The 19268-nt window shown below is 40.3% G+C and overlaps 2 protein-coding genes across 2 annotated transcripts in view; one reads left to right on the plus strand and one right to left on the minus strand.

Annotated features, from left to right (window-relative positions):
- The window catches only part of Hmgxb3 (HMG-box containing 3), a 53454-nt gene extending 41872 nt beyond the window's left edge, over positions 1-11582 (minus strand). Inside the window, exons 1-5 of the mRNA XM_076856729.2 lie at positions 11494-11582; positions 7820-7958; positions 6743-6917; positions 3375-3872; positions 2257-2355 (exon numbers count right to left, since the gene is read on the minus strand). Of these exons, the coding sequence (XP_076712844.1) occupies positions 2257-2355; positions 3375-3872; positions 6743-6917; positions 7820-7956 (909 nt within the window). The 5' untranslated portion in view covers positions 7957-7958; positions 11494-11582. The remainder of the gene's footprint in view (positions 1-2256; positions 2356-3374; positions 3873-6742; positions 6918-7819; positions 7959-11493) is intronic.
- Positions 11583-12123: 541 nt separating this feature from the next.
- Positions 12124-18899, plus strand: Tigd6 (tigger transposable element derived 6). Its single transcript, XM_076856731.1, has 2 exons — positions 12124-12208; positions 15927-18899. Exon 2 carries the CDS (start codon positions 16010-16012, stop codon positions 17585-17587), a length of 1578 nt encoding a protein of 525 aa, XP_076712846.1. The 5' UTR covers positions 12124-12208; positions 15927-16009; the 3' UTR covers positions 17588-18899.
- The last annotated feature ends 369 nt before the right edge of the window (positions 18900-19268 follow it).

Below are 19268 nucleotides of genomic sequence, written 5' to 3' on the forward strand. Positions count from 1 at the left end.
TAGAACCCCTGGGTTCGATCCCCAGTATCAAAAGAAAAAAAAAAAAGTTTAAAGTAGTCAATTTTATATTATTATACATATCTTACCACAATTTCTTTAAAGGGTAATAAGGGAATGTTTATTAGGAACTTTATGTCAATACAATTGACAACCTAAATGAAATAACAAATTCCCTGACAGACAATATACAAAGAGCTCACTCAAAAATAGGTACTCCAAACAGTCCTATATAGCTGGGTACGAGGTATGCAACAGTAGTCCCAGTTACTCTAGAGGCTGAGGCAGGAGGATCATAAATTCAAGGCCAGCCAGGGGAACAAAGCAAGATTGTCTCTTAAAAAAAAAAAAAATAGCCCCATGTATATTTTAAAAAGTTGGACTTGCAGTTAAAAACCTCTCAGCAAGAAAACTCCAGGCCTAGATGACTTTACAACTTCACTGGTAATTCTACCAAACACTGTAAGAAATAATATGAACACAACATCACAGAACTACCATGTGACCCAGCAATTCCACTCATAACTACCCAGAAAACAGAAGAGGAGAAAATAGTTTTCAACTCATTTTATGAAGCAAGCACACAAAACCATTATACAAAAACCACACTACACAATTGGAGATCAACATCCCTCAAGAATACAGATACAAAAATTCTGAACAAAATTTTAGTAGATCAAATCTGACAATATATAAAAATAATAATAGATTACTGCCAAGTAGGGTTTATCCCAGGAATGCTGTGTTGGTTTAACATTTGGAAAAACAATGAAGTTAATCACATTAACCAACTAGAAAAATAAAATAAATCCACACAATCATCTCAATAGACACAGAAAAAGCATTTGACAAAAATCCAATATCAGTTCCTAATAAAAACTCCTAGAAAGCTGGGTGAGGTGGTACACACCTATAATCCCAGCAATTTGGGAGGATAAGGCAGAATAAATAACTACAAGTTCGAGGCCAGTAAATTTGTGGTTTCAGCAACTTTACGAGACCACACTCCAAAATAAAAAAGGCTGGTGATATAGTTCAGGGGTAGAGGCCCCCTAGGTTCAATCCCAGTAATGCAGAAAACAAACAAAAAATAAGAACAACAAAACCCTCCTAGCAAATCAGAAATAGAAGGAAACATCCTAAACTTGATAAACAGGATCTATGAAAAACCTATAGCTAATATCATACTTAATAGTGAAAGACTGAATACTTCCCCTCTTATCTGCCCTTAGGACTTTTATTTAACATTGTACTAGAGACAATTGTTACCTAGACAATGTAATAAGGTAAGAAAAAAAATCAATTGTATTACTAAATACTAGCAGGGAACAATCAGATATTGATAATTTTTAAAAAATATTAATATGATAGCATCGAAAACATGAAAATATTGAGGGATAAATCTCAGCCCAGATGCTATAGTGTGTGATGAAATAAATATCAACTGAGAATCAAAAAAACTAGAATCCTGGTTCTGGCTCTCTTGTAGTCTAGGGGCCTTTCTCTTCTCTGGGTCTGTTCCCTAATCTATACAATAACAATATTTAATTATATTAGTGGCTCCTTTTTTGAAAGCATGCATGATTCTGAAAATTTGATAGCCATGGAACCTATCCTAGGAAAATGCTCTCTAGCAGTTTGTATATAACTTGAGGGAATTCATGGATCCTGTGGAGTTCTATAAAACTCCCAATTTAAGAACACATGGCCTGGATAATCCCTGAGACCTCTGCCAGTCCCAACTGTCTAGCAGACTAAGTGTCTCTCTCTCTCTCTCTCTCTCTCTCCCTTTTTTTTTAGTGTGTTATAATTATATATAGCCAGTCCCAACTGTCTTGCAGTCTAAGTGTCTCTCTCTCTCTCCCTTTTTTTTTAGTGTGTTATAATTATAAATAACATATAGCACTGTTATATATTCGTATATGCATACAACATCATTTGGTCAATTTCAATCCCCAGTCAAAGGGTCAGAGTCTTTTTAAGAAAAACTAATTTAGGCCGGGCATGGTGGTGCATGCCTATAATCCCAGGAGGCTGAGGCAGGAGGATCGGGAGTTCAAAGTCAGCCTCAGCAAAAGTGAGGTGTAAAGCAACTCAGTAGACCCTATCTCTAAATAAAATACAAAATAGGGCTGGGAATGTGGCTCAGTGGTCAAGTGCTCCTGAGTTCAATCCCTGGTACCCATCATCCCCCCAAAAAGAGAAAAACTACTTTAGAAAAGAAGAACCCTAAATGCTATCACCTCTCCACATACTGACCAGTTTGATGGAGGTAGGGTTCTCCACAACTGAGTAGGCAGGCAGAGGCAACATGATGTACTGTGTGGCTGGTGCAGAGGAGCTACTCTCACAGGAGTCCTGCAGGTAATGGAGAGAAGGACAGTTTCATTGAAGTACAGTACAGAACACCCAGGACCACTCATAACACTTGAAGACTATAAATCCAATACTCATAAACAGTGTGCTTATCAATGTACACATGTAGAAACAAATATATAGTCACCTCAAAACGAAGACAAGTTTAATTAGGAGGAAAGAAAGAGAAAACTACTACCACAAAATATTTGCTATCCTAGTTTTACGTATGAAAAAAACGGAGGTTCCAAGAGTCTTGGGACTCCTAAGATCACATAAGCAGTGAGAGAATCCAATTCTTCTAACCCTGTCAATATTATCTTTCCAGTACTGGGGATTGAACTGAGGGTCCTGTACGAGGGTCCTGTACGTGCTAGGTAAGTGTTCTATCACTAAGCCTTCTTAGTCTTACTAGGATTCCCACCTGTCTGAGAATGCTATCCTATCCAAGGGAAAGAGCAGAAGCCATACACTGGGGCATGGTAGCCAATCCCCCCACTTCTGGGAACCAGCTAAACAATCAATGAAACTGCTATTTTTCCTTCAAATGAACACAGGTCTTAGGCTAAGTTACTTAATCCCATCAACCTGGCCTTGAAGAAAATGTCTTTCTTCCCACCCCATCTGTACCCAGGAATAAATTTTAATAATTCTCATATACAGATCAAGGTGCCACTGTTTGCTGAAATAGTCATTAAGAATACAAAATCCTAACATGGTATTAATAGCCTAACAGGTCCTGGTTTTGACAATTTCCAGCTTTCCTGCTAATGAATCTCATGTGTCATATTATGTGAAGAAAATTCTCATTAAGCTGGGCCAGAATTATTAATAGGAGTGCCTGAGAAACTGAGAACTTTGGAGCAAGCACAGAGTCAGAAATATTCAAGAGAACTAGTCCCACCAGAAGTTCCATATAAGAACTCTTACCACATCACTGCTCCAAAATCACACTGCATAGCGCTGGCTGCCTTTTTACTAACTCCTAGATAAAGAAAAACATGAGTACCAAAGCCACTTACCCTCATGACTGTCACCACTGATACACTCTCCCCAACCTGGGGGTGGGACACAGCCAGGCTTCCAGTGGGGAGGTCTGATGAACCATTCACTAAGGTCTCTTCAATTACCAGGCTTGTCTGATAAGGCTGGTGGCTCTCTCCTACCTCCAAGGAAGCCTCCTCCAAAAGTACATCCTGGCCGAGCATCTCTGAGGTGGCAATCTCTTGTACAGCACCTGGATGAGCAAGGGTTCCCACCTCCTCAGCCAAGGCCTCCACAGCCAGGCATTGCTCTGCCATGCCAGCATGGCTGGACACTGTCTCTGGGGCAGTGCTGGACACAAGAGGAGGTCCTTTAGGGGAAATCTGGTTCTGAGCCACACACAGCTCTAACTGAGGGCAGCTCCGGTCCTCCTGTAGGCTGCTCTTGGGGATAATGATGTAATCTGAGCGGGGGAGGATCTTGCGGAAACCTGGAATGTCCGGAACCACAGCAGTCAGTGCAGACAGTTTAGAGTTCTGAAGATGAGAAAGCCAGGGAAAGAGGGATAAGCAAAGACAATGATAAAGTAAATAGATACATATTTATTAGCTCATTTTTTTCTGCAAAAGGACCAAAAAGACTCTACTCCCTTGATTTAAATTAGTTAGGGTCAGCCTCTGTCAACAGTAATGTCATCTTCACTTGAATCAATCTTACTTCTTGGTGACTCACATAGAAAATGTAGGCATCTAAAACTATGAGCTAGTACCACTGACCTAGCATGGTCTTGAGAAAATACTTTCTTCTTTTGAGGTCTCAGTTTCCCCATCTATACAATGAGGGAGTGCAATCTGGCAATATGAGTTCTTTTCAAGCTTTGATACTTCAGAATTCCTAAGTATATAAAGTAGTCTATAAGCTTTACCAGAATGTATCATGCTTAATAAAAACCCTAAAAGCATAACAAAACAACCCAATAGGTCAAGATGGAACTCAACACAGCAAGTCAGGTTTTCTGACCTCACTGGTTCTCCCAGATTTACAAAAAAAGGATTAAGAGGTCAAAAGTTGAGAAAAACAATACTATCAAATTAGGTGATACTATTATTAATTGCATTTAACACAGGAGGAAATTCAGGCTGAAGATGATTAAAGTTCCAAAACACAAATTTATTAAGTAGTAAAGACCTGACTCAAGGCAAAGTCTCCTCAAGATCAAGAAGACCTGGGACTAAAAACATAACCCTGTATGGTTAACTGGCACCAAAAAAAGGGGCATTCTCTTTCATTTTTTCAACTTAAACTGAAAGTCATCTAATAAGGAAGTAGGAGTTCAAAGTAAATAGGAAGAACTAAAACTAAATGCAACAACAACAACAAAAAAATAATTTCAGAAGCATATTTTAGAAGAAACACTAAAATCAATTACAAATGAATCCTTGAGTCAAAAACAAAAAGTCAATAAGACTACTTAAAGCACAGAGGAAACACTAAGAAATAAAAGAAACATTCAGATGAAATGTGAAAGAAGACAGACTCAATCCTTTATGGAGCCTTTAGGAGAAGGTGATGAGGAAACATTCTCTAGTCTACCTCTGAAGCTGGCTGATTGAAAAAACAAGATTAAATGGTGGCAAATACACTTAAATCCAAGCATAGAGAAAACAAAATGGTCTGGATGACATTAATTTTACAGGCTGGAAGGAATAACACTGGAACACTGGACTTGCCCTTGGCAGGAGACCGAAAGGACTGCTGAGGAGGCAGCCTGCCACAAAGACTCTGACAAGCTACTACATTCAGACAGGGAAATTCTCAGCCTCACACCAGGCAATATGACAAGATGAACAGCACCTAAAGTTTCACCCAGCCTTGGCACATTTTAGTTGCTCAATAAACAACACCTTTACTTATATGTTTATTGGACATTTAATCTACTCAAGGGTGACAATTATTGACAAAGTCAGAATGTGCAAGGATTTAGGTAGGCGATTTTATTCTCTTTTTAAACATTATGAGTAGGTACTAGATCTATTTGCAGATGAGTAAACCAAGACTCAAAAGTTAAATAATTCTTCTAGGGTCACTCAGTATCAGAGCTAAGCCATTCATGATCTTGGTGGTAGTGGTGAAGATAGGATAAATTTAAATATGCATATGGATAAGGAAGAATCATGGCCGATGACTTACAATTTTCAGTCTTTATAAGGATCTACATCCTCAGTGTCTAGTAAAACCAAATCATTCTAGTATTACATGAAATTTTCTTCATCATGGTCAAAAATATTGCATTGGTTGGGGGGATGCTGGTGGCTGAACCCATGGTGTCACATATGCTAAGCACATTGTCTGCCACTGAGCTACACTCCCAGCTCTTAGATTGCGAATTATATAATAGGGAAGCCAAAGGAATAGGTTTTCTTTTCTTAGATTCTACCTCCCACCCCCACCCCCACCCCCAGGGATTATTTCCCAGACTCACACCTTATAAACAAATCTAAAAGAGGTAGAAAGTGGTATCTTTAAGACTATAAGTTGTCAAGTAAATAAGAACAAAATCTAAATGGCAGTGGCAGATGAACTTAATATAACCTGTTCTGTTACATACTTGTTGACTTCAAAAGAAACCTCTGCTTTATATCATCAAAAAAGAAGATAGAGACAATTGTTTAATTGAAGCTAAAGTATAAAGATTTCAGCTTGTAAGAGAAAGGTTATTTTTCCTGCAGGAATTTCAATTAAAAAAAAAAAGTGCTATTTAAATAGCTGCCAATGTATTTTGTCACACTGTGAAGGAGAAATAACAAAATGGCTAACAAATATAAACCTAAATGCTTTCATGATAGTTCTTTAATCTAAGCATTCAAAGCTTCAGTTTCCTCCATCATCTTTGGCTTTAATCTTGCAGTTTTGCTTCTAGTATATTTCATAATCGCCAGTAGTAACAAAAGAACCCCATGCTACACAAGCAATGGCATCTTACCTCTAACCATGCATAATTCTTGATTATAGTTGATAAAAGTCAGTACAATTAATTATACCATAATCAATTTGCAATATGAAAACATATAAGAGAAATGTCTTTGTAAGCTATTTTATTAAAGGAAAAATACCACTAACTACCCAAGAGATAAGGGCTCCAAGTTCTACTAAAATTCAGAAAAGGAGCCTAAGGCTCACTGCAGAAAACCCAGAAAATGTCAGCTTTAGTACTGTCATAACCAAAGAGGAAAAGACAGTACAGAGAATCATCAAAATGGAAACAGACAATGTGAGATTCAAGAAAGATAAAATGATAAAAATTTTCCCAAGCAAAGAAAAGGAAACAAGAAAACAAGGTGGTTGGTCTCCCCAAGGCTTTCTCATTTGAACCAATGGAGAAATTAGCTGGAAAAAAATTACTTACAGGATCCAAACCTTCTTTCTCTAGTTTGGCTTTCTCCAAGTAGTAACTCCTCTCGGCCACGCTGAGAAGTCTCCAACTCTCACTAATCTTCTTATTGATTTCAGACTGTGGGAGGTGGGGGAGCTCTTGTTGCACTTTCAGGTAGATGTCATAGTAGTACAGAAGGTAAGCAGACCTGAGGAAGCAACCACTTCTTCAGACCTTCCCTTATTCAACCCATGTGTACCACAACATTAGAGGCTGCATAATTAAGAGATTAATATAAAAACCCAGCATCTCCATTCAAAGCACTTAATAAGACTGAAAATCAAGCAAAAAAAAAAACACTTATAACACACCTAGATGGTATTTGAGGGGTGGGTCAAAATGAATAGTAAAGACAAGTCAGTGGTTATTCTCCCTTCAGAAACCTGGAAGAAAGGCGATGTACTTTTCCATGGACCACTTTTCCCTGCAGGACCAACTGTCTTAAAACCAAATATAGCCAAAGAAAGATACAGGTGTCCTGTTGCACCACTCAGGGAAAGGCTATCAGGGGGCTGATTGCCCAGGCTGGTTATCACACAAACTTTTTACTCCTTTACATGGCCCCCGGTCATTTAACTGCACAAAAATACCTCCTGAAGGCTAAGAAAGCCTCAGCAAGATGTACGCAGTGTTCACATTTAAGAGGGATATTAGAGCTACAATCTGGATATTCTCTATAGATGTCACTGGTACTATTTATAATTCTATAATTTTATTAATGACTTGCTTTAATATTTAAACAACAATGGTATAATAAAAAATAATGTAGCTCTTTTTGTACATAGCTTCTACCATCTGTCTGGTGCGAATTTTTTTTTTTTTTTTTTTTTTTTGACAGCCTGAAAACATAAGCAAAGTCTGGCCAGGAACAGCAAATGTTGGCATGTATCCAGCCACTTTCCACTTTCCATCTTTCTCTCCTCACATCCCAATGCCCATTCAAAGACTTCAACAACTGTACTCTTAAAAGAATTTTAAAGTATTCTTCAACATGGCTCTCGAAGCAGTAGGTTTATAAATTTCAGCAGCAACCAAAACATGTTGGCTAACCTGGGTTTCTTGGCCTTTTCTCCATGTATTTTATACTTTTTCTTCTTCTTAGGTGGCCCAGAGGAGGTATAACAGTAGGCTTCCTCAATTTCCTCCATCACGACAGTTACCTCAGTACCATCATATGATGCATCCATGGCTATAGGCAAGGAAAGTCAAACACAAAATTTTAAAAATCTATCCTAAAAGGAGCAACTGCCTCCAGATGCAATAATACCTTACTTCTATCATAGTCTAAAGGCTTAGCCATTTCCCAAACTCAGCAGATACTAAGAAACAAGGGTACTTGTTAAATATACAAATTTCAAGGCTCCACTTCTTCTGAATCAGAATCTCTAGAAAGTATATAAACTTGTATACTTCACAAATATCTTGGGTGATTCCTTTGACATACTCGTATTCACTCATGGAACACTGTAATTCTTCAACTCAAAGACTTTTTAGTCCCACATTATAAGAATTCCACATGGAAACAGGTAAAAAGACAACCTGGCCAGGAATCAGAAGTTCCTCACTCTCTCTCTTAAGGGGTTATTCATCAACTTAAACAGCTTCAATTCATTGAAGTAATTCAAACAGCAATAAGGACCTATGTACAAAAGATTTCTTTACACTCTGTCAGCTTGTGTGATTTCAACTGTTTGTGTGATTTTTAACTGCTTTAGGTTCAGTTCTCTCATGTATAAAAAGAGATGTCTCACTTACCTCCCCAGATTTACAGTGGTAAGTCTCAAAAGATCTAATAGACATAACTATTATTTGAGAACAGACAAGTATTATACAAATGAAAGCACTCATTATTAAAGACTATTATTTGTAACTGAGTTGCTTAATAACTTGCCTAAGGCCACCAGACCTTTTTATTTTATCTTATTTTTTTGGTACTGGAGATTGAACCCAGAGGTGCTTAACCACTGGGTTACATCCTCAGTGCCGCACTCTGGCTGGGCACAAAATCACGAGCCACTCAAGCAGGAACCAACTTTATTTCCAAAACTCCCTCGAACACCATGCGCCTTCTCCCGGGACACACACCAACCGGAAATCCCTCCTCCGGAAATCCCTCCCACCGCACTTCCCCAACCAATGGGAACTCTCTGGGACTCCAGGTGTGAGCTCCAAAGTAGCAGGCAGAGGAGGACAGCAGGAGTCTAATATCCAATTGAATGCACATCTTAACATAACCATTATCATCTCAATGGCTTGCTGGCATCACCTTTCAACCAAAAATTCCATTGTCTTTGGCTCTTAGCACTCAGCCCTTTTTGTATTTTATTTAGAGACAGGTTGAGTTGCTAAGTGCCTTGCCAATATGCTGAAGCTGGCTTTGAACTAGCAAATCCTCCTGACTCAGCCTCCCTAGTAGCTGGGATTACAAGTATGTGCCAGTGTGCCTGGCTCCTTTTTAATTTTTTATTAAAAAATTCAACTCCCTAGTCCTTTTTACATAATGCTATACTGCTACTGGCAACTCTCCCTACCAGAACTGTCCAATAAACCCAAATGGAAATGATCTACTCTATTTGGGAATGATCTACTCTATGCTGTCTAGTATAGTATCCACTAGTCACATAAGGTTATTTAGATGTAGAACCAGACTAATTTTGCTTTATTGAACTGTATATGGCCAATAGAGTACAGTGGTAAAATATTATTCAGCACAGATCTAAATGGTAACCTGATAGATCAACATTAGCTCTCTGAAGCTGGCTTAAAAACACAAAAAATCTACTGAGAGCTTTTATGTCTAGGAAAAAGGAGGGATAAAAAACTGAATGCCTGGGGCTGGGGATGTGGCTCAAGTGGTAGCGTGCTCGCCTGGCATGCTCGCCTGGGTTCGATCCTCAGCACCACATACAAACAAAGATGTTGTGTCCGCCGAAAACTAAAAAAAAAAAAAGTTCTTTCTCTCTCTCTCCCCCTCTCTTAAAAAAAAAAAAAAGATTGCTTGTAATATGGCAAGTTTGTTAAAAAAAAAAAAAAACTGAATGGTGGCGTACAGATTACACCTGTAATCCCACCAAATCAGAAGGCTGAAACAGGAGAATCCTAAATTCAAGACCAGCCTTAGCAACTTAGTGAGTCCCTAAGAAATTAGTGAGACTCTGCCTCAAAATAAAACATAAAAAGGGCTGGTGACTTAGCTCAGTTCAGTGGTAAAATTAAAAAAAAAAAACATGGGATGTGACTTAGGGATAAAGCCCCTCTAGGTTTTAAAAAACACTGAATGCTTAGGTCAAGAAGAGATCATTTATTTGTGATCAAGTTCTAGGTTGGAATTTTATCAATTAAATCCTTGAAGAAGCAAGATTCTCAGAAAACACTTGAATTTCCTGAGAGGAATAATAGTTGTTAATGAAAATCTATCAGAAGAAAATTTGGAATTCTGGAAAAAGGGATTTGCGGGATTCTGGAAAGAGGTAGGAAACACATGACTATATGTACTATGAAGCCCACCTGCATCTCATTTAGACCTCACTCCACAAATGATAAGACATCTTACAACTATAATGAGCAAAAGAAGTCTATACATGGAGTCAGGGGACCTGAATCCAACTCTAAATTCTTACTTAATTATCTCAAACAAAGGCAATCCACAACCTAAATTTCCGTTGTTTTTTCTATGGACAAAGAGAATGAAATTAATAGCTCCTACCTTTGAGGAGTCAAGAATCCTTTTGACAAATGTGAAAGCTAAAAACCTCCCCTAGAAAATGAAGACATATAATATTTCACCTATATTTTAAAGATATATATCCCAGATTATAAGCATATTATTCCTAAGGTCTTTTATAGTTGTGTTATCTCTAAATGATTCCTCTTCTGCCCCTCTCCCCCAAAAACCTCTAAACAAAGAAAACAAAAACAAAAACTTGCAACCCAGGAAAAAAATATAGTCCACAACTTGGTTAGATAAACAAAAGGCAAAAGGGTAAGGGAAGCTGGAGTTCAAAGCAAGGTTATGTGGGGACTGTGCTTTTTTGTCCTTTATAATTGATTTCCTGGCCCTTAAAATCCTTGTAGAGAGGATCAGTATCTCCAAGAGAACATCTGTAATGGATGACATGTAAGATTTTAGCAACCGGGGCAAAACAAGTTAAGAACCAAAATCAATACAACCACATTTGGAGCAGGAAGAGACTACCCTAGGCTTTTGTATTACTATCCTGTTCTGTCTGGGAAGAATGTTTTCCACGGCTAGGCCTCAGTGCATCAGTGCAAAAAGAGGCAGGATAAAATGAGGTTAAAGTCAAGGGCTCTACAGAACAGAAAACCTGGGTACTAATGTTGTTTCCACCGTTTAATAGCAGAAGCACAGACCCCTATGGCCTTAAGAAACCTATTTACCCTCTCCAAACCTTAGTTTTCTCATTTGCAAAACACAGAGGGGCAGCACTTGAACTAGAGACACTTTCACTGTCCCATCAGATCCTGGGAATCTCATAAGATGACCTTCTGATGGCTCGACTATCGGCCAGGTTTGACTCTGCGATACCTTAGTCCCCTCCCTGGGTCTCAGACGTCTCAAAGGCATGGGCTGAGGGAAGAGCAAACTAAAGCTCACTGGTCCTACTTTGTCGCAGAGGCAACCGAAGCTAAGAGAGCGACGGCACTTAGTTCGAGGTCGCCCAGCAGGTAGACAGGGCGGCGTGACCCTCGTGAACCAGACTTACCAGGAGGAGCGTGCTAGCCGCGCGGCTCACATTCCCGGAGGCGCCTGGCCCAAGGGCTAGACTAGGAGGCTTGCCCGCGCACTCGCGCTCCCCGCTGTCGGAGAGAGGCGGCTCCAGTCGTGACAGCGGCAACAAGGAAGTGGAGGCGAGGGCTCGCGCGCGCATCCCGGGTACTGGAGGAGCCCCGGCCCCGGGGCCCCCCGGAGACACACGGCGCAGAGTCGCGACCACCCCTCCTGCTCCCCTCCTCGGAGTCGCGATATGGGGTCGGGAAGGGCAAGTGCAGGAGTTCTAGTTCACTTTGCAGGCTTCTCACCGACGCCTGCCGAGGACCCCGGGGGTCGAGCCCCGGGGAGCCCGAGGAAGAGAGCAAGGACACAAGTACCGCCGCGGCAGTAGTCTAGAGGTGTCAGCAGCAGCAGCGGCGGCAGCAGCAGCACACCACGGATCGCCAGGGAGACCCGTCCCGGCGGCCCTCGCGGCGCACCGGAAGTGGCCGGCGGCGCGTGACTGCGTGAAATCGCTCGCGCAAGCGCAACAGTCTAGCCCTAGCTGGAAAGTGGATCCAAAGGAATCGTTTAGAGGTTTTGAGTGGGGCTGTTAAGACTGACGGACTGCTTCCGGCCAAAGGTCCCGGGCAAAGGAGGAAGCTGTGGCTGCCGGCTGTGGAAATGCCCGGCCGTTTAGCCCCGGGGCACTGCAGTGGGGCGTTCAGGTAACAACAGGGGCGGGGCTGTGCTGCGCGTGAGGGATAGAGCCCCGCCTCACGTCTCAGAGCCACGTCGGGCACTGGGGAGCCTACCGCACCACCCTCTGCAGAGCAGCATCCAAGGCCTTACCCCAGCCCTCCTCAGTCGGCCCGTCCTCATTGAGGATAGGTTGATACTTAAGGCCACATCAATCCCCTCTCTCACTTCGGTGATGTGTCCACAATCCGTCTCCACTGTCCTACGGACAGTAACGACAGTGAGTTCCTGGAATGACTCAAGCCAAGTTCCTTGAGTGTGGAGAGGCTCCGGGAATCAGGGATTGGACTGGATTGTCTCCCGGGTCACATATTGTGCTATATTTGAACAAGTTCCTGCACGACCCTGACTATTTTGCAAATGTAATTACAATCTGCTTTCTTCTTTTTGCCTACCTCTATCACCAATCTCCCAGCCAACATCATTTCCTGCCTGAACTTCCACCCTTGTCTCTTTACAGTCTATCCCACCTCTGCTTGTCTCTCTACATTCTATTCATACAGCAGCCAGATTGATCATTTTGCATTGTAAGTCTTGTCATGTTAAATGCTTAACAATCTCCAATATCTTGTCTTTCACTTAGAATAAAGTTCAAACTTCTGGATCTGGGGGTTTGACTTAGTGGTAGACCAATGCCCAGCATGGGAGAGATCTCCCCACAAAAGAAAAATTAACCAAACTTCTTAGGTTGATCAAAACTTTGGTTTGGCTTCCACCTCATTCTCTTTACATGTCTCTTTTCAGTATCAGTAATTTTCAGAACAAACGATATAACATTTTTTTTAGTGTTCAGAGCTTAATTTTTGTCATGAGCCTTTCTGTATTTGAATCCTAGCCCTGCCACAAGTAAGCAGTATTAAGTATGTAAAGTGCTTCGCAAATTGTTTAAGCAGTAGATGCTCAATATTTGGTTCCCATCTCAGTAAATAGCATCACAATCCACTGGATTGTTCAGGCTCAAACCAGAAATCTGAGAGTTGTCATTGACTCCTCTTTGACCTCATATCCTCACCACAACAAGGCCTGCAAAAACAACCCTCAGCTGATTACTTCTATTTCCTATATTATTACTCTAATCCAAGCCACCTCATCCGTTGTCTGGACTGTTTTGTTTTTTTAATTTTGTGCTGGGGTCTAGCCCAGGGCCTTGCTTATGCACTCTATCATTGAGCTACATGCCTGCTTTTTCCCCAACACCTTTTAATTCCACTCTTCACACAGCAATCAGCTTTTTCTTTTCTTTTTTTTTTTTTTTAAGTCCTACAGTAGTTTCCTGTTGCATTCAAATTAACATTCAAACTGCATGCAGTCCACTAAGTTAGCTTGCTTTTATCTTCAGATTTAGGAGCACCTCTTAGGAAAATGGATTTTACCTATTAGGTTCTCTACCCTGCAACAGGACTCTTTCTAAAGTACAAATCTGATTTGTCGTTCTATAAAGACTCTCCAAAGGCTGCTTAATATTTATTTTTTGTTCATTTGAGTGTGTGTGTCTGTGATACTGGGGATTGAACCCAGTGGAACTCTATGACTGAGCTACATCCCCAGACCTCTTTATTTTTTACAGGGTCTCACTAAATTGCTGAGGCTGCCCTCAAACTGAGGCTCCAGCCTCAACCTCCTGAGTTGCTGGGAATATACGTGTATGCCACGGTGCCCAGCTAACCAAAGACTTCTTACTGCACCCAGGATCAAGCTAGAGTCCTAACTAGGCCTTTGTGATTTAGTTCTACTTCCCCCCAACCCAACCATGCCTGACCATGATATTTTATTTTCTATAGTAATTCATTGCCTTAACTCATATTTCCTTACATCTCATTATTCTAGTTTGTTTATTTCTTAAGGCCCAGCACATTACTTTCTCTTTGAAGTGCCCCCGTCCGTGCCCCATTCCAGTTGATTATCCCCACTTTCTGTGTTCACGTGGCACTCTATAACCTCTGTTACAGTATTTCACACATTCAGGGCATATCTTTGCTGTGCTTCCTCTCTATATGGCTGGCACTGAAAACATACAGGATGCCATGAATGGAAGGATAGATGTGTGGAGATGGTGTAAAAATCTATTTGGGAAGGGACAGTCACTACATAAAGGCACAGCTTCTTCTGTCTGTGAGGACTCATGATAAAATTAAGCAGGCAATTATCAAAAACTGCTATTCCTGGATGACATTTTATTTGACCAGACTTGGCAGAGAAAGTGTTTGTTTTAAATTCTTAAGAGCTCTGGACAGGGCACACAGTCGACAACATTCTCCAAATATCTCACTTAATATATCTCACTTAATAATTCTACTCACTTATGCCACCCACCATTCTGGTTTCTAAAGGCATTTTTCTTTGGATCACCTAACTAGAGTCCAGTACTTCAATTTGGAAGGAACTTTAGAGGTCATCTGGTCCCATGGTTTACAAACATGGGACATATAAGAATTATACTTAGAGCATTTCAAAATTTTGTACTTCCTCATAGAAATTCTCATTCAATAGGTCCTAGGTCAGGCCTGGACATCAGATTCTGAAATGCCCTACCTGGTTGAGTCTAATCTCCTCATTTTAAAATGGGAAAAGAGGCCCAGAAAGGGTCTAAATTATAACTTGCCCATCATTTCTGCCATCGTCTCTTGCCCAAGTTGTCAGCAATAGCATCTTGTATCCTTTGCCCCTTTGGTACATTTTCTACAAAAAGAGCTAGAGTGAGTCTTTTTAAATGCAAAAGAGATAATGACCTTCCCTTGCCTATTCAGTGTTTTTCTATTGCATTCAGAATAAAATATCAACTCCTTACTACAGCATATTTGAATGGTCTGGTTCTCCACCTTTGTCATAGACTTGGAATCATACAAATCTTTAGTTCCCAAATACCTCAAGCTCTTTCCTGATTTTGAGATTTTAATGATGCTATGTCCTTTGCTAGACTCTCCTTTCCCCCTGTTTTTCATGGAAATCTCAGCTTAAATGCCATCTTCTCAGTGAGGCCATGCCTAACCACCCTTTGTAAATATTATCTTCCCCTTTTATTCCCTGTCATAGTTTGTTTCCTTCATAGCACTTAACCACACTATAATTTTCTTATTTATCTGTTTACTTATTGTTTGTCTCCCATCATGTTTTATATTTCCTAAGGGTAGAGACCTTCACTCTGTTCATCACTTTATTCTTGCTGCTTGGCACCTGTAAACATTTATTAAATGAATCTTACTAAGCCAGATGGCATAAAAGCTTTGAAGAGCTCATTTTGGTGGAATTTTAAGCAGGACTGTGGAGTGATGGATACAGCACTAATCTGAGTCATCTCCTTCCCCAGGGCTCAGTTTCTCTATCCGTAAAACAATCTGGATAAATAATTCCTTGAATTTTTATACTTCATTGTTATTTGCAAAGCTCTTTCATCACCTATCTTAATCTATTATCATAGCAGGTAAAATAGACCTTGTTATTCCCATTTTTACTGAGGCTGGAAAGTTTAAGTAAACAGATTATCTGTAAAATCCCTTCTGCTTCAAGCATTCTATGAGTCTGTGGAAGTAGTCTACTACTGACAAAAAGTCAGTAGCATGAATCCTATCTTCTTTTCACTTTAACATCGTAATTTTCTCATAGGATTTTTAAAAATCTGAACCCATCTTTAAAGGGGAAGTTCATTATCTTTAGGTCCTGATAGATACTCCATTTTTGTCTTCTCAGTTTTCCACACTTGTGGCAAAACAAGCTTCAAGAAAGAACATTGGCATTCCTGTTAGTTGTGGCCCAGTCCTCATCCCCTGGAAATGGCAAACAAGGGGAACAAGAAGCGTCGGCAGTTCTCCCTGGAGGAGAAAATGAAAGTTGTAGAAGCTGTTGACTCAGGCAAAAGAAAAGGTGATGTGGCAAAAGAATTTGGTATCACTCCTTCTACATTATCTACATTCTTAAAGGATAGAGCCAAATTTGAAGAAAAAGTGCGAAAGGCATCTGTGGGGCCCCAGAGGAAAAGGATGAGGAATGCTCTCTATGATGACATCGATAAGGCTGTTTTTGCTTGGTTTCAAGAAATCCATGCCAAAAACATTCTCGTGACTGGTTCTGTGATTCGGAAAAAAGCACTAAACTTGGCCAACATGCTTGGCTATGACAATTTTCAAGCAAGTGTGGGTTGGCTGAACAGATTTAGAGATCGCCATGGAATTGCTTTGAACGCTGTCTGTAGAGAGGATAGTGACAGGTTAATGAATGGTCTAGGAATAGATAAAGTTAAGGAGTGGCATGCAGGGGAAATTATAAAGCTAATTGCTGACTACAGCCCAGATGATATATTCAATGCTGATGAGGCAGGAGTGTTTTTCCAGTTGCTTCCCCAGCACACACTTGCTGCTAAAGGGGACCATTGTAGAGGGGGCAAGAAAGCAAAGCAGCGGTTGACAGCACTCTTTTGTTGCAATGCCTCAGGGACTGAAAAAATGAGACCATTGATTGTTGGTAGGTCACCCAGCCCACACTGCTTCAAGAATGTCCATTCCCTGCCTTGTGATTACCGAGCCAACCAATGGGCATTGATGACGCAGGACCTGTTTAATGAGTGGCTGATGCAAGTGGATGCCAGGATGAAGAGGGCAGAACGCCGGATCCTCCTGCTTATTGACAACTGTTCTGCTCACAACATGCTTCCACACTTAGAAAGGATTCAGGTGGGATATCTGCCTTCAAATTGTACTGCTGTCCTGCAGCCACTGAATCTTGGCATAATTCACACCATGAAAATGCTATATAGGAGTCATCATCTAAAACAGATCCTCTTCAAACTCAGTGGCAATAAAGATCAAGAAAAAGTGGACATCAAGCAGGCCATTGACATGATTGCTGCAGCATGGTGGTCAGTCAAGCAGTCCACAGTGGTGAAATGTTGGCAGAAAGCAGGCATCATCCCTATGGAATTTACAGATTCTGATGCAGAAATGGTAGCCAAAGAACCAGACATTGCTATTGAAAAGTTGTGGCACTCAGTGGCTGTTGCCACATGTGTCCCAAATGAAGTAAATTTCCAGGACTTTGTCACTGCAGATGATAATCTCATCATCTCTCAAGAGCTAGTGGACACAGAGATCATCCAGGGTATGGTGACTGGCAAAAATACTGGTGAAGCTGGAAGTGAAGATGAGGAAGAGGATGTTTCTTTACCAGAGCAGCCAAAAATCACTATCACAGAAGCCATCTCAAGTGTACAGAAACTTAGACAGTTCCTTTCCACTTGTGCAGGGGTTCCTGATGCTGTTTTTGGACAGCTAAATGGAATAGATGAATATTTAATGAAAAGAGTGACACAAAGTCTTACTGATTCCCAAATTACAGATTTTCTCCAAGCAAAATAATGTAGGAATTAACTGCCTCTTTTACTTTGGAAAATATTTTTCAAGAATAAAGATTTCTTTAGATAGAATATTGAACTAATTTAAGTAAAGCAATATTATTATGATGATTTTTCAGTACTCAGAGATAATCAGGAAACTTGAATAGAATTTGGGAATGAAATTTGACTAATATGTGTGTTCCCTTTTGGTTAACACATTCGTTTTCAAATTTTTCTGCACCTTAGGAGCACTTGAGGATCTTCTAATAATTCCAAAGCCCAAGCCATATCCCAGAGGAGTTAAATCACAGTCTCTGTTGATGGGTCACAGGCATTTAGTAGTTTTGAATTTCCCCAGATGATTCCAATGTACAGACAAGTTTGGAACTACTGAAATAACCACAGGAAAATCAAGTGCATTATGGACACAGAGTCAACTACTTCCCAACAAATCTAGATCAGTGGTTTCTAGAGTTTAGCTCACATCAGAATCACTTCTACTCTCAGAATTTTGGATTCAGTAGGTCTCAGAGGGAACCCAAGAACTTGCATTCTAGTAAGTCCTCACCTGATGATCCAAGGTCCATACTTAAAGAACCACTGACATAACTGGATTCTAGTACCTCCTCTTCAGATGGCCTTCTCAATACTCTCCATTGCTGTATAAAAAGAAAAGTGTCAGCTGTACTTACTCCAGGGCTATTTAGCTCCTTCTTTTCTGCTGATTTGTTAACTCTAGAACTTTCTTAGCTATCCTCTTGATGCCCCAAAAGTTATACAGGTTTTCAGTAGAGGTACATATGTTTGTGCCCAAGGAATTAACAGGAGCCATCTAGCTCATTAAAATATCCATAGTGCTTTAAACATATAATTATTAGGAAGCTGGAGTACAGGGAAATAAAGAGCATAAAAGGGGCATGGATATGCTCTGAGACAGAAGGTATAATAAAGAGAATCCTGTTAATCAGGATCATGGGGGAGAACATATAGCCCCAGTGTGCCTCTCACTTTCTAGACAGGATGAAAGGAGAGTTTGTTAGATAACTCCTATGGGGGTGTTTGGATCACACCTGATTTGGATTTTTTTCACTGTTCTTTTTTTTTTTTAATTTTTTTTTTTTTGTAGTTGTAGATGGGCAGAATGCCTTTATTTTGTTTATTTTTATGTGGTACTGAGGATCAAACCCAGTGCCTCATGCATGCTAGGCAAGCGCTCTACCACTGAGCTACAGCCCCAGTCCCTCACTCTTCTCAATCCAGTCTGTACCGTATAATCAAAATGAATGCACATTACATTTTCCCTCTATTAAAATGGTTCCATAAATTGCCTTTTTCCATTTGTGCTTGTTCTTCAGAGAAATCAAAGTTAATTCTGAATTATTTAAAATTATATGAATTTATAATCAGATTTATATTAAAGTTTTTTCCCTATAGAGAAGGCATTCTTTTTTCTTCTTTGCAGGATTAGGGATCAAACCTAGGGCTTGTCAGGCAAGTGCTCTACCACTGAGCCACATCCCCAGCCCTAGAGAAGGCATTCTTAATATTCTTTATAATTCTAGAATATACTCTTGGTAAACCAGACAAATAAAATTTCATTTCTAGAGGGTACACACAGAACCTGTTAATGTTGTGGTGGTGGGTTTTTTTTTAAACCTGCCCCCACCCTGAATGATTTTGTAGATATTTCAGAAACCCACAGG

This window comes from Callospermophilus lateralis, chromosome 5 (assembly GCF_048772815.1).
Source record: "Callospermophilus lateralis isolate mCalLat2 chromosome 5, mCalLat2.hap1, whole genome shotgun sequence".
Classification (NCBI taxonomy): Eukaryota; Metazoa; Chordata; class Mammalia; order Rodentia; family Sciuridae; genus Callospermophilus; species Callospermophilus lateralis.

Excerpts from the sequence above, each read along its gene's own strand:
- Tigd6 (XM_076856731.1), top strand. The coding sequence starts at position 16,010 with ATGGCAAACAAGGGGAACAAGAAGCGTCGGCAGTTCTCCCTGGAGGAG.